The 15,573-nt window shown below is 37.4% G+C and overlaps 1 protein-coding gene across 8 annotated transcripts in view; it reads right to left on the bottom strand.

Moving 5' to 3' along the window:
* LOC125231467 (rap1 GTPase-activating protein 1) overlaps positions 1-15,573 on the bottom strand; it is a 359,035-nt gene that overhangs the window by 30,678 nt on the left and 312,784 nt on the right. For all 8 annotated transcript variants that reach the window (XM_048136943.1, XM_048136938.1, XM_048136944.1 and 5 more), the window contains one exon: positions 4,777-4,966. In XM_048136943.1, the coding sequence (XP_047992900.1) occupies positions 4,777-4,966 (190 nt within the window). The remainder of the gene's footprint in view (positions 1-4,776; positions 4,967-15,573) is intronic.

Genomic DNA, 15,573 nt, shown 5'->3' with positions numbered 1-15,573 from the left:
GATAGTATACTCTGATATCATTTGAGCTTAATGTGTACGAAAAGTACCGAACAAACTGCATGCAATTATTTCGATCTCTTTTTCTCTTTACCCTGATCAAGAAAGCCGGTAAGAATCAGGACATTAAAGCAGATTAATTTTTCAAAACACGCGTACGTGAAACAAGGTAGGTATGTAAAAACTAGACGGGACTCAAACAGTCTCATTGTACAGGATATTTTTACAGGCTCCATAATGGTCCATCCCAGCCATTGTTCGATGTCCACTTTCATAAAGGGGGTGCATAGACGGAGCAGGAGTTTCTAAAGCTAAATGTTTGTTATTTTGTATGATGAAGCCATTGTTCAGCTTGGACGTGATGTAGGGATTATGTATTAGGGTGGAACCATAACATTGCTTAGGTTATATCAAGTTTGAGCGATGTTTACAAAGTAGCAGCTTATATAAATTATTATTTTTAGATACACAGGATAACAACGTTTATAAGTTTAGGTTTAGAATGCAAAAGAAGTGTATTTAGGTAACATGTCATAACTTCATAAGTAAGTAGTTTAAAGCGTTCGTAGTCCCCAAGGCGGATACGCGTACGAAAAAAAAATGGCGGAACGCGAGAGGGGCAAGCAAGGATTGAAAGAAAACAAAATAAAATATGCATTTACTTCGTCTAAGCTTTAGTCTAGCCTTGCGTGATGCAAGAGGTAGATAGGTATATAAACAAACAGCAAGACACTCAAACAAAACAAGACAAACGTCTGCATTTGTTCCGGCCATTCTTAAATGCTTAGACATCTCAAAAGCATTGTATTCGCCCGCACGCTCCTAAGCGGCCCATTTTTAAATTGAATTCCCCCTGCTCTATAGTGCACCTAAGTTTATTCTAAAATACAGTTTCAACTGCATCAAATAAGCTGAATGTAATTCTAACTCAAAAACGATTTCACATAAACGTGTTATAATGCAACGTAAAAAGAAACCAACGCGCGTAGTAAAAGTATGAGCTATAAGCGCTCCTCAATAAGCCCGGTACTAGCAGCCCGCCTTAGTGCGTTTTCACATTATCCGATCCGATATCGGATGTCGGAAGGATTTCAAAGGCAAAAATCCAAGACGGCGCCTTAAATGTACGGGATATCGGTCCTACTTCCGATATCGGATCGGATAATGTGAAAACGCACTTAACCCGTGCGCGCGCGCAGCCCTTTATAAGCCACCGCGCGGCCGGCGCTCGCTCATCCCAGTCGTCCTCAAAACGTCGACGTAAGACCGCCCCACAAGGATGGGGCGCGACCAGATACAGCCCTCACAGCGCCCAGCGCGGAAGGGGCTACTCACACCCCAGCAGGGGTGTTGAACGACATTACAGCAGCGCTCGCTCAGTTTGTCTCGCGCAGCGATCCGATCACATTGTAGCTGACTTGACGAGCAAAGCATAACGACCGCCCAGTATTGCTTTGATGGGATAAATTCATAAATAAAATTCCTAACTATCTTCCGTCTCTACTTCGATGGGAGCTCCGTTAGTGCATGCTCCCGAGCATACACCACATATACTGGAGCAGGCAATTCCTGCTTTTCGGCAGCCGCATCGCACCCCACACCCAGTCTTGCATCGGCAAAATATAGTTTTGAGAATGGAGTCAGGTGCCACTGGGTCGTTGGTTGTCACTGGCTTTAATATGCCATCGCCTCTTCTAGTTCATCCCCATTCAGTAGGTGGTAAATAAATTGTACGTTAAATACAAAAATATTTGTAAGCCAGTGACAACCAACGACCCAGTGGCACCTGACTCCATTCTCAAAACTATATTTTGCCGATGCAAGACTGGGTGTGGGGTGCGATGCGGCTGCCGAAAAGCAGGAATTGCCTGCTCCAGTGTCTGTGGTGTATGCTCGGGAGCATGCACTAACGGAGCTCCCATCGAAGTAGAGACGGAAGATAGTTAGGAATTTTATTTATGAATTTATCCCATCAAAGCAATACCGGGCGGTCGTGATGCTTTGATCGTCAAGTCAGCTACAATGTGATCGGATCGTTGCGCGAAACAATCTGAGCGAGCGCTGCTGTAATGTCGTTCAACACCCCTGCTGGGGTGTGAGTAGCCCCTTCCGCGCTGGGCGCTGTGAGGGCTGTATCTGGTCGCGCCCCATCCTTGTGGGGCGGTCTTACGTCGACGTTTTGAGGACGACTGGGATGAGCGAGCGCCGGCCGCGCGGTGGCTTATGAAGGGCTGCGCGCGCGCGCGGATTAAGTGCGTTTTCACATTATCCGATCCGATATCGGAAGTAGGACCGATATCCCGTACATTTAAGGCGCCGTCTTGGATTTTTGCCTTTGAAATCCTTCCGACATCCGATATCGGATCGGATAATGTGAAAACGCACTAAGGCGGGCTGCTAGTACCGGGCTTATTGAGGAGCGTTTGTAGAGACTAGAGTTAAAACTTAGCCATGCATGTCCCGGCTATCAGTGGTGGAGCCAGCTCGAATTCGAGAGCAAAACCACACCATGATTTCCCAAGATATGCTCTTAATTAAATTAATGTTTTAATCAGCTAACTAGCGTGGCTGGCTTGGGACTAGTTCTTTTCAAACAGCTACTAAATTACCATTTACTTTGTCTCTGACGGTGGCAATGGCTCTAGAGATTTGTTTTCATCTTTGGCGTCGGATTCTTTTTGCGGCGAGTGAAAATAACTCGAAGAACGCATTGGTATCCTATATTTAGATATATTAAGTTTGTTCAACTCTGTGATGCTACACCAAACAAACTTAATAGGTAACACTTGAACTATGACTGAGTGAATTACAGTTACGATTTGTCATATCATCATAAAATACGTAACTTATGAGTTCAATATCAATATTTCACAATTTATAGCCGGCGCGATATCTTATAGTGGTCTTGACACTCTTATCAAGCGCCAAAATGTTTAATGAAATTAGAGGTAAAAATTAGAACTTGTATATAAATTAGCCTTTTGGGACAGGTACGGTCGGCAGGTATATAGTTATTTCATTATTTCGGCGCTTTACTCTGGACGTTTATTCCATGAATTTTAATTAGGTCTCATCTTTATTCAAATAGTGTACGTCATACCCGGGCAGTTATTCGTTAAAAGTTGAAATAAATGATTCTTATCATAATTATTCTCTTGTAGATCAATCTAGTGATATCATGTTAATTTAATATTTAATAAACGGGGCTGGATTTTTATTTAAGGCATTTTATATTTTGTTAGTAGCTCCACTTAAAAAACCTCGTATCAGAACTACTTTAGCTAAGAGTTTTGAATTAATCACGGATATTTTCATTAGACTTATATTGACCGGTATATAGACCGTGATTACCTCTTTGATTTTTGTCGAGCTTCCGATATTTCGAAGCAGTTGCATGCATCATGATCACTTTGCTTACATTGAGTTTTAAAATACCTTTTAGTAATAACAAAGACTACACAAACGTACCAGTAATTTGTCTAACAAAAACTTCGAGTTCGTATCTCAGTCAGCCTTGACTCTGAGATTAGTCATCTACCTGTTGCTTACTGTAATTATACCTACAGTTTTGAGCGAGGTTGATTTACCACGGAAATCTTGTAATATTTTATATTTACTAAGGATATTGAGTTATTTAATAGTATATAGACAGCTCGTTTTGTAACTGGATTTATTACAAATAAAGTATATAAAATATAGTGCGCGTGAGTTCCTGTAATTGGCTTCTATATCTAGAATAAAAGTGAGTTCAAAAATATATAAATAATAGTACTTACATCAGTAATTTCCGGCTTATACGGCTATATCTAGAATAAAACATACAATGTATGTTTAATATCAAAAAAATTACACTTATTGGATACTTCAAAAACGTAAAGGCAATATATAAATAAAATATATTGTTATGCAGCCTTTAAAATATAAAAGCGCACATTTTTTATACAAAATTAAATGGTTATAGTGTTCAAAATAACTCTCCGAAAATGTTTAAAGAACAAATTCTTTGTATAACAACAGCTGAACATTTTCTTCATTTGCTCGGACTCCGACAAAATCTCTCACGAGAGAATTGCGAAATGAGAGCAATATCTCATAACAAGCGTTTTACCACGTTTTACTCGGAATTCCATTAGTAGCCAAATGTCTTAGTTTATATTAAAAAGGGTGACTTCTAAGTTATATCTGCAAGACTTACTCCCTTCTCAAAATAATGGCCTTACCTGGATCAAGGATCTTTTTATATGTAATAAGTTTTCAAAGAATTTTAATACGAGACTTCTTGTTGTAATTATGAGTTAGTTAAGAGGATGTTAATATTGTTAATTATGTTTGCTTTTTATGTTTTGAAGTGCATGTTTTTTTAATTTAACATAAAATTTGAGAAAGGGTAGATACGATTGCGAGAACTACGTTAAAAGAGAGAGTATCATCAAGCATTGAGAGAACTGAGATGAAATGATGAATAGTAAACACCTGAGCCGTTCGGTAGACCGTTGCTAAGCAACGAAAACAAAATACTGGTTACCAGGTTTAGCGAGCGAGCATGTCATGTAGCAACCTCCTGCTGGCCTGACAAGCGATGGCAGCCTTCCGCTGTGCCGCCGAGGCGCAAGATTGCACCGTTCGGCAGCCGGTTGCTAAGCGACGAAAACAGAACACTGCTCACCTTACCAGGTTTAGCGGGCGTGTCCTCCAGCAGTATACTGCTGGCCGCAGCACTGGCCGACGGTATCGTACGTCAAGCTGGTTGCTAAGCGACGAAAACAAAAGACTGCTTACCAGGTTTAGCGAGCGTGTCCTCCAGCAGTCTCCTGCTGGCCTGACATGCGAGCGCGACCTTCCTCTGCGCCGCCGCCGCGCCGGGTGAAGCTGGCGCGACCGTACCGTGCGCCGGCGGCACGCGCGGGTCCGCGCCGTACGGCAGCCGGTCGCCGAGCGACACGGTGCGGCGGTTCTCGATCCGCGACACCTGGGGAAGTAGAAAATACGATTTAGAACTTGCAAGTTCGGAAGGCTTTGGGAATTATGTGTCGAATTTTCGTTGGCTTATAGACCTACAAGCGAGTGAAAATACATATTACTTAGCGTCCTTAAACTAAAACAAAGTTCACGAAATAAATACTGACTAGAGCCATTATTCTTCGCACATTTTGTAAAAAGGTGCCTCGTTTTGCTTAAGCTGCGAGTGTGAATCACATGCAGCTATCGACTGAATAAATCGTAACGCGAGTCTCACATTGTTCCAGCGTCTCGTTGGAAGGAAGCAATAATTCTAATCTCAAAGTACAGTCGGCGACGCAAGTAACCGTGACGGCGCATCGTCCGTTGACCTCAAACCGTGGGACCCCACCATTGTTGCTTTTCATTCTAACTGTACCGGGCCATTGAAAACTACCGCGAAACTGCCGCCATACTTCAATTTGTGCGAGAATTGGATACAACCATTCGATAGCGTTCAAAACGATCGCGAAGCCACGAGTAAATTGAAATACGTCGCAGTTTCATTCACGTAATTCGAAAACAAAATCAATTTTTATCACTCGGCCCACAAAATTGTTTCAAATTTTCGAGTCATTTCCCGCTTCAGTGGGCAAAAGAACAGGTGGAGTAAATGAACTCGATAGGTAACTATAGCTTGAATCGAGTGCTATATTGACTTCCATAAATCGATAAATTTAGCGCACCCATAAACACCATCAAAAGTTCAAAATTGGAATCCGACGGAAGCATTAGTCGGGCTGTTGACAGCGCGGCGAAACAAGTGCCGTCGAAAACGCTCAAGCCGTTTTAACTTTGATCAAATTAATCAGATGTTAGAGGCATGTTTACCCCTCCCGCTGAACCACTGAAATCAAATATCTCACGTAAACATAAACCTCGTAAACATTGGAAGTTAATCTAAAAATGTTTTAAAAGCAATACATTTTCATTACGGAGGAAATGGATCGATTGATTCCGGATCGATAGAGTTGAAAGAACTTTTCAACGGTTCGAATGACAATCGATGTTTTACGGAAAATTGTCGAGAGTTCAAAGAATCAAATAGGACAGTGATCGATTCTTGGTACGTGTATTTAGGTAGGCCGTAACGGCCAGTTATAACGGTATATTTCCCGTCTATTTCGCAGTGGGGTGGTATTCATCGGTCTATGAAAAGAAGCTCGATAGGTTTCAAACGCGACACCGTTCTGAGCGGAAATATCACACCGTTATAAAAACTAATCCCTGGGAAAGACTAGTTCGTTCTGCCCTGATAAACTTTTGAAAGCTATAATATGTTTGAATTAAAACTATGAGTCTTTGATCACTGCATCATAATGATGACATAAAACTAATTTATACAGAAGCTTGTCAAACTTCTGTAACTTCATATAGTCGTAGCTTTGATAACTTTTTTTTACACTACAACCAAATTATGGTTATAATATAAAACTTCTACGTACAAGTTTAGTTTTAAATAAATATTATTCTATACTAGCTTTTGCCCGGCTTCGCTCGCGTTATAAAGAGACAAAAAGTAGCCTATGTCACTTTCCATTCCTTCAACTACATATATTATCTCCACTTAATTTTTTTTTTTTCCGTGAAAGACGGACAAACAAACAGACACACACACTTTCCCATTTATAATATTAGTATGGATTAAATAATTGTGTCTGATATTTATAGCAATTACATACACGTCTCGTAAATCGAATTCTGAATTTGCCCTACAAATGATATTATTACCTACTTATGATTTAATATTACGCTAGCTTATGTTTATCAATAAACCGCTAACTCATAAAAGTCTAATTTCAGTAGCCAAATACGTTCTTTAAAATATTCATTAATTCAAATATAAGCATATTGAAACAAGCTATAAATTGAGGTTACGCAAAACTGATTACTTAAATCATTACGAATTACACACATCCGTAAAGGCCCATTTACACTGTGCGAGAATTCGTGCGTGCTTGGCTTGCATACTACTATGCAATGCATAGTCCGCAATATAGGTACCTACCTAAAATCGCATGCTAGTTCTCGCGCGTTGTGTAAAGGGCCCTTAAAGCAGGATTTTAAACACCTATCGAGTGTCAGTTGTTTTGTGCGGCTTCTGTAATACTTGTGCGTACAGCATTAATCTGATTCCACTGCTTAGTCGGTCTTTAAATACAGGAAATAAAATCAACATTGCTTTGTTAGCGAAAAACAAAACGCAGTAGGTAATTTTTAGTACGTGCTGGCTGGCAAGAAAATATTCACTGACATACTCGTATTAAAAAATTTTTAGAATTTTATACCCCGTAGTTATAAAAATAGAGGGGGGGACATACTTTTTACGACTTTGAGAGCTGATATCTCAAAAACCGTTCACTTTAAGAAAAATGTTTTTTAGAAAACTTTATATCATTTTAAAAGACCTTTCCATTGATACCCCACACGGGTATGTACATCGAAAAAAAAATTTTCATCCCTCAGTTACATGTATGGGGGCCCCACCCCCAATTCTTTTTTTTACTATTTAGTGTCATAATTTTGTAGCGGTTCATACAACACATATTCCCATCAAATTTCATCACTGTAGTACTTATAGTTTCCGAGTAAATCGGCTGTGACAGACGGACAGACGGACAGACGGACAGACGGACAGACGGACATGACGAAACTATAAGGGTTCCGTTTTTGCCATTTTGGCTACGGAACCCTAAAAACGATCTTAGCAAACCCTTATTCATTTTTAAATACCTATCCAACAATATATCACACGTTAGGGTTGGAAAAAAGAAGAAGAAAACGATAACATACTAAAGGGATGAAGCGCCGAATGATTGTTTATTAACTAAAAATATACACCGGCATCCGACGGTTAATACAAAACCACATTCAGCTGCCGAAACAAATCCCTCAATTAGTTTGTCTTAGAAATTCTAATTAAAGCATAACCCCCTCATTTTTGAAAACACAAGCAATCAAATCGATCCGTCAAACCACGGTTCTATAAATACAGGCAACACGCCTCTCGCATTAACGGGTCGTCAAGACACCACAACTTTTAATGGCCGCTGTAAGCGACATGAAATTATTTTGCCGCGTCCTCATTAGAATGGTAAGACTGAGAGGATCAATAGAATCTTTAAAGAAAATACAAATGTCACGTAGTAACTTACGAGTAAATAATTATTGATGCTCTAATTAATACCTTTTCGTTTTTACATGCTTCCATGCAACTCGATAGCGTTAACATCACTAGAAACTGTGTGTAATCTTTGGGTTTACGTAGTAATTTACGTACGATATTGGGAAACGTATCAAAGACTCTTGTTAATAACATCAAGCACAAATGTCACGAAAATATCCCAAAAAGCGCGTGAAAAACTATTGACGTCAAAGTTCAAATACCTTAGCGTTTCCACCTCTTTTCACATGCTTCCAGAAAGGAAACATTTATCGAGCAAACACTTCCATTTGCAATTAGGTGGAATTAGTGCCAGTTGCTTGGATGAACGGTTAAGGCAAACTTTAGATTCTTAATTTGATTTGAAATTTGATTTAGATGAAAGCTCAAGCTGGTTTTGCGAAACAATTTCTTTTTATTTTCAACAAAAGTGTAAAGAGAGCTTTATAATTGCACTTTTTAACTTAAATAGGAAATTAAATTTTCGTTCTGAAATAAAATTTATGTCACATTATGAATTTATTTCAGAACGAAAATTTGATTTCCTATGTGTATATTGTGTATTATAATCCGACTAGGTATGGTCGCTATCATGCGGTAATCACAATTGGTTTTCAACCCCCGACGCAAAAACGACGGGGTGTTTTAAGTTTGACGTGTCTGTCTGTCTGTTTGTCTGTCTGTGGCATCGTAGCTCCCGAACGGATGAACCGATTTGGATTTAGTTTTTCTTGTTTGAAAACTGAGTTAGTCGGGAGTGTTCTTAGCCATGTTTCATGAAAATCGGTCCCTATCTGTCGGGGTTTTTTTCAAAATTCTAATTTTGTGGTTACGTTATTAAATAACCTTGCTCATATGCACACCAAGGCAGTTTAAATTTGCATACGTTTGAACTTATCCATACAGTATCCTATTCAAAATAATGATCCATTACTGATGTCTCTTAATGCACATGGATGCACACAGCACGAGAATTTCAGGAAATGTATATTTGGCCCGACGGATATCTATTCTCAGTTTATTATTACAATGTAACGTTTACACAAAGCATCGGCCGTTTTTAAATAAATATCGGAAAATGAATGGTCACATCAAAGCGAAATTACGATGTACCGGATGAATGGTTTTCGAATTTATCGAGTCAATTCAAAAAGATTTATATTTAGCTTTGGTAAATAAAATTTGATTTCACAATTATGATTTGCTCTTTTTAAATATTTAATCGAATCGATATTTGGATTTTGATTTTGTGAAATTATAGAAATCATGAAATAGTTCGATTATTGTAGCAAACATTTGGCAAGCTATCGAATGGGTGGGGAGGGGAGGAAGAAGTCTACGTTGCACCGGTGATTAGTTTGTGATGGAAAGTAAATTGCATCGATGTGCTGCGCCGCGGTCATATTGCACTATCAAGCGTATTTCTGATTCCGTTTTTAAATATAAATTATGTTTTTCGGTAGCGTCCTGTGTGACGTTATGGCAGAACTCAGTTGAATACCAGCCAGGTTGTACGAAGTGGTAAAACCCTTGTTTGCTCTTATTTGCCAAATATAGCGTGATAAAACGCCTAGTGTTCGCAAAGGGTAAACAGATCTTGTAACGAGCCAAGGCAGTGGTTCAAGATAGAAAAGCGTGGAAGGATCCCATGGAGGACCTATGTACAAAGCAACAACAACAATATCTATCAACATTTATCTACACTATTTATTCCTGCTTGTTGAAGTCAACTTTTTATTTTTATTTTACTTGTATTATTTTTCGGAGCAAAGAATTCTGTAATAGCTATAAGTGGAAACTGTTTTGGCTCATGAGTTAACTATGTTTGTTTACCTTAATGTATTATTATGTGCTGTATGTTTCCCAAATAAATAAATAAAAAAAATAAAAAAAAATATAAAAAAAAATAATAGTCTCCAGATCCATGTACAAAGCCAACATAAGATACTCGTATATGCGAGACAAAATGAAGATTAATAGCTTAAACACCCGCTACGTATGTAGGTACACTTTAGCCCTGAAAACTGTATTGTAACAGCATTATCTGCTTACAAACAATATGGGATAAGAGATAAGCTTTATCTGGATGTAAAGACGCGTATGTCACTGCATTTACAACGCCCTGAAAGACTACGTAATTCAGTTGTACAAGTACAAAAATTCAAAATCTCGAGTTTAGGTTAGTAAATAATAATAATTTATGTATAAACTACTATGTAGATATTGCCAACATACTTTTTACAATTTTTTTTAATTACGACTATTTAAATTCTGCAAACAATAATATTGCCTATGGATGAATGAAACAATGATATATACATGTCTTTATTTGTTGTAAAACCATTTACATATCATGTAAACTAGATTACAAACAAGGAAACACTGGCCACAAATAGAACGAAATAATTACGACACCAAACAAATGGCAATGATCCCAAAAAGGTCGCAACTAATTCAGAAAGTTTGAAAGCGGTTAAAATTCGAGGGTACTTCCTAAACCAATATAGAGAATAGCATAGATTGTAGAAACCCGGCAATATATCGTCACTACTTTAAAAAAAACTTGTATCTTCGTCTGTCAATGAAAAGAAAATTGTAGTAAGTATGTATGGAATGCATATAGACTTACTGCGTTTTAACTTTGAGGAACAGCGTTAGATACGAGATTTTTAAAAGTAGTGACGATATGACTGATAGCCAGCTGTAACATTCGTAAACATTCGTATTTCATAAAAATATTGAGCTTTTGGGAGAAAAAGCGGTACTACGGTACTCATTGAATATCGAAGAGAGTAGCTATATCTGTCTGTATAATTATGGTGCGCTTCATGAGAGTGTACAGGATGCCATAAGGTTATTTAAATTCTGATTAAAAGTTAAATTGTTTCGTCTCTATGTTTTTTGTTCGCTTCTATGACAGAACAGCATTTAATAAACTCATGCTGTCAAAAGACATGCAAATGAAGTCGCAAAGCATTGAAACGAACTCAAACAAAAGTCGCTTTCATCTGTCATCGGTTGGCACCACGAATTGTTGGCACGCGAGTAAACCTTCGGTTTTGTCCTGAAACTAGGTGAGGTTGTTGAAAGGGCATTATTAGCATAAGGTACAGTGAAAACGTTTACTGGTTGCTGATAATGTCAGTCACTGACAACTTTTCCGTGACCTCTTTTTAAGTGTAATTTTGTTTGTATTATTAAGTTTTAAATATTCCTGCACCCAATCACGAAATGATTTTGATTACATTACAACATCTCTAATTTAAAGTAAATTTTCGTTTTATTATTTGAAAAACTAAATCAAAACAAGCAATAAAATGCTGATAATACACAGTACAGACAGTTCCATTGTAACACATGCAAAAAAGTCTGACCTGTGGCCCGTTTCTCGAAAGGTACAAGCCTTGTATTACAAGTGTGTTTCTATGGAAACCCATACGATTTGACAGTTCGCGCACTTGTAATACAACCTTTCGAGAAACGGGCCCCAGGAATGACACATAACACGTAAGAGCAATATGAGCATTGTCAAGAGGACGATGTTAATCTCATGTGCGTAGTCGATACACTGTTTTTATTGAATTCCGTTAACTTCCCCATAACAAAATAGCATAAGTAGTTAGTTTTTTTTTAAATTCGTAACTTTTTTCTGAAAAATACCATGCAGCTGCGACAGATGTTACATCAATTGCTGTTAAGAAACAGTTGTGTGTTCGATATGCGATTGAAATGTCATAGTTTTGACACTTACTTAGTGTGAGTTAATTGTAAAGCCCGTTTCTCAACAGCAATTGAAGTTAACGTCGATCGCAGAATGGATGTGTTTTCTAGAAAAAAAATACAAATTGAACATGCCATTATGCCATTCTGTTTCCTATAATGGATCTAACTATATGCCGAAATTAACGGAATTCAATAAAAACACGGTGTATATATCTGGTCAGGCTTTACCTACGACGAGATAAGTTAATAACCGGACCGGGCACACGATTTCTTTATATTTCAAATTAACGGTTTTAGAAGGATTTTAGATTACCTAACTCTGAATCTGCTCTGAATTTTCGGCAAGTCGGCAGCGACTTTTACTTTGAATTGTAACATTTATTTCAGCAACAAAGACAGTAAAGCGAGCTTTTGAAGCAACGCTCCGGATTTATCTTAGCTCGTTTGTTTGTCTTCAAATTAGGATTATCTTCGCGTTTTGTCGGGGAAATGTTATTCTACTCAATACTGGCCGGTTTTTCCAGTGATGAAAGAGATAAAAAAAAAGAAAATTTATTTTTGGTGCGTAATAATTATACTTATAAGTACACGGCTTGCTCGACAGTTTAGGACTAAGACGATCAATCAATATCTGGTATAAATAAATAGTATTTGAAACATAGCTTGGCATCAACGTCTTTTTAACAGACTTCTTTTAATATGCTCCGTATGGTTAAGAATTTTTTGCTTTTTCTACCGTGGGTGTCGTAGTAACCTACAGGATATAGGTTCAACTGTGGTGTGGGCAATAGACAGGGTACCCATAGCTCACAGTAATAATATCACAATGTCTACTTGCCTCCTAGTCAAATCAGCTTCTTTTTAAGAACTCTCAAAACGAATTTAAACGATTTGCTAATATGGAATTTATATGAAATCGAATTGAGTGACGTCACGGCCAACTCAGTTATATGTTTCTACCTGATTTAATAAATAGAAATTGGATTTAAAAATAACTTCTGTCCATGTTTTTCTTATAATTATATGATGCTTTATTCCCTATTGCTAAGAGTGTCACTGCAACTAGTTAGTTTCATGTTATATTTTGGAAATTCATGCTCTTTCCTTCATACGTTTATTCGTTTTATTTATATTCATAATAATTATACGTGTCTTCCTTAATATCTGACTGGAAATTATAGCTCAGCGTCGGATGCGATTGAAGTGTTATTTCCAAAGGTGTTGTAAATACGAACTCGCTTCTCCTAGATCCCGCCGTGATTGCGTTTATCGGACCGTTAAATGAGCGTTGCAACCTTAATCAGCTTGCTCTCTTTTTAAATTCTTCGGTATCACTGTTTACTTTATTTATTTATTGAAACTTTCTTGAAAAAGAATGTACAAATGGCGGACTTAATGCTTAATGGCGTTTTTTACTAGTCGATCGAACAAACCGACACATGAAAAAATGGAAGGAGAAAGAAATTATATTGATTTAGCAATCGAAAACAACTGAAAAACTTACACAAAAAAAAACAAAATATATCTACTACTACATATTATTTCATACCTCCTTGCGTTATCCCGGCATTCTCCATGGCTCATGAGAGCGCGGGGTCAGCTTTGACAACTAATCCCAAGATTTGGCGTAGGCACCAGTTTTACGAAAGCGACTGCCGTCTGACCTTCCAACTCGCAATAATGTAAAATATTTATATTGAAGGATACACTAGAACTGTTTCACTTGCTTATCAAACAAATCTACAATGAAATATTCGTTCTCAGCGTAAGATTCTTTATTATTACAACCATTGTTTCAAAACTTAACAGATCATTTATTAAATTTCCAAATACTTGATCCTGTACAAATATTGTAATGCGTTTTATCTCGGTGTGTTATTATTAACAAAAACGCATTGTTTACAAACTGGGCTAATTAGTAGTTAGGAGGAAATTGTCTATTGTTCGGCGCTGACGTGAAAATATGTTCTATTCTGTTAGCTGGAGCCACTCCTCCTCAAGATGATATCGAAATTCAACGAGGTGTGTGTGGTATACCAGTACCAGTACCTACAGACTCTACAGAGCCCTAACTTTAAGCTTTTCGACACCAACGACGCATATATCCAAATCGCAAGTCACGACGGATTAATCCGTCACAGACCACAGAGCGACATAATAAACTTATGTGGATGTGGATAAAGTTCAGTTTTGCACTTGGATGACTTGACTCACGCTGGCACGTCCATGTTTGACTCGGCGTCGAAAGTGTTATTAGTTATATTATGGTCACCTTCTTAGGTACATAAATATATACTATATTAATAATAGAGAAGAAAGAAACCTACACATTAAACTGACTGCGTAAATATGTTTCAGTTTTCTTAGCTTATAGTATATTAGTTGGTACTGCTGTATTTAATAACTATGAGTGGCAAGCAAGGCCAAGTTGAAGTTAAAAACGTCACTGAAATTGAGGGAAGCACGCAAGCGGATGCATGAAATATCGACTATGTATGTAGTTACGGGCTATTGGTTTTAATTAGGAATTACATTTACATAATTATACAAATACCAGTGAGTACCATTTAGTTTCAATGGGACCGCGATGTTTTGAAGTAAGAGTTCATTAAAAATACAGTTCTTTTTTGATCAGGCCAAGTTGGCGTACCAGAGGGTCTCTCAAAAACCCTTCCAATCCTAATACTTAGCTTGATATCTAGACACGTAACAGAACTGGCTAGCAGACCGTGTGTAATATTACACGATAATATATATTAAAAAACGATGTAACATTACATTCTACACCGGACGAACAGCCGCACAAAATTATTAGGTTTATTACCAAAAAGATCTAGGCAAATTAGATAATGTCTAAAATGTCACTTACAATGCGCCCACGCTTGCCGGGCGCCATTTAATTTACGACTCCTAAGGAATGCAGTAATGTGTGTAACTGTGTACACAACTAATGTACCTACCTACTAAATATAAATTCACGCTAAGTGTAACGAGTGTTCTTAATGCACTATTAATAGGCTAGTTTCCTATAGTTAATATAAAATATTTTATGCAGTGCACAAAATAAAGCACCACCTAATTAGAAGAAAAATATGGACAGTAGTTATGTTTAAACATAATTTATATTTAATAAGTCAAAGAGAAACATATAAAGTAAATGAATTGACCGTGACGTCACTCCTCAGTATTTCATAGTAATTCCATATTAGCAAATCGTTTTGACAGTTCTTAAAAAGAAGCTGATTTGACTAGTAGGAAACTAGCCTATTGATAGTGTTTGGTTTTAATACGAACGCTAAATTGCGTAAAGCGTCTGACAAATGCCTTTTCAAAAAAAAAATTTTTTTTTTCTAAAAATGTTGACTTTTCGCGTATTCATCTCGAATTGTGAAACTTTTAAATGTGGTTCTGTCACCAACTGAAAAGTCAATCAATCGAAAACTCTAGAATTGAATATTCGTATGTTTTGTAAGCATTGGCCAACCACGTAATAGGCTAATAGTTTCCTATAATTAAAATAAAATATTTTATGCAGTGCATGAAATAGCACCACATAATTAGAAGAAACATATGGACTGTACACAGATAGAAAAGATATTTTAATTTAAGACGGAAAACTCTCTCAAACACTGTTATTTAAAAGGAATAATATAATTCTTCATAATCTTATAATAATATAATTCAGGGATATT

Source organism: Leguminivora glycinivorella, chromosome 11, assembly GCF_023078275.1.
Source record: "Leguminivora glycinivorella isolate SPB_JAAS2020 chromosome 11, LegGlyc_1.1, whole genome shotgun sequence".
Classification (NCBI taxonomy): domain Eukaryota; kingdom Metazoa; phylum Arthropoda; class Insecta; order Lepidoptera; family Tortricidae; genus Leguminivora; species Leguminivora glycinivorella.
Note: the sequence above shows the minus strand (reverse complement) of the source record. Positions and strands in the feature narration are given on the sequence as shown.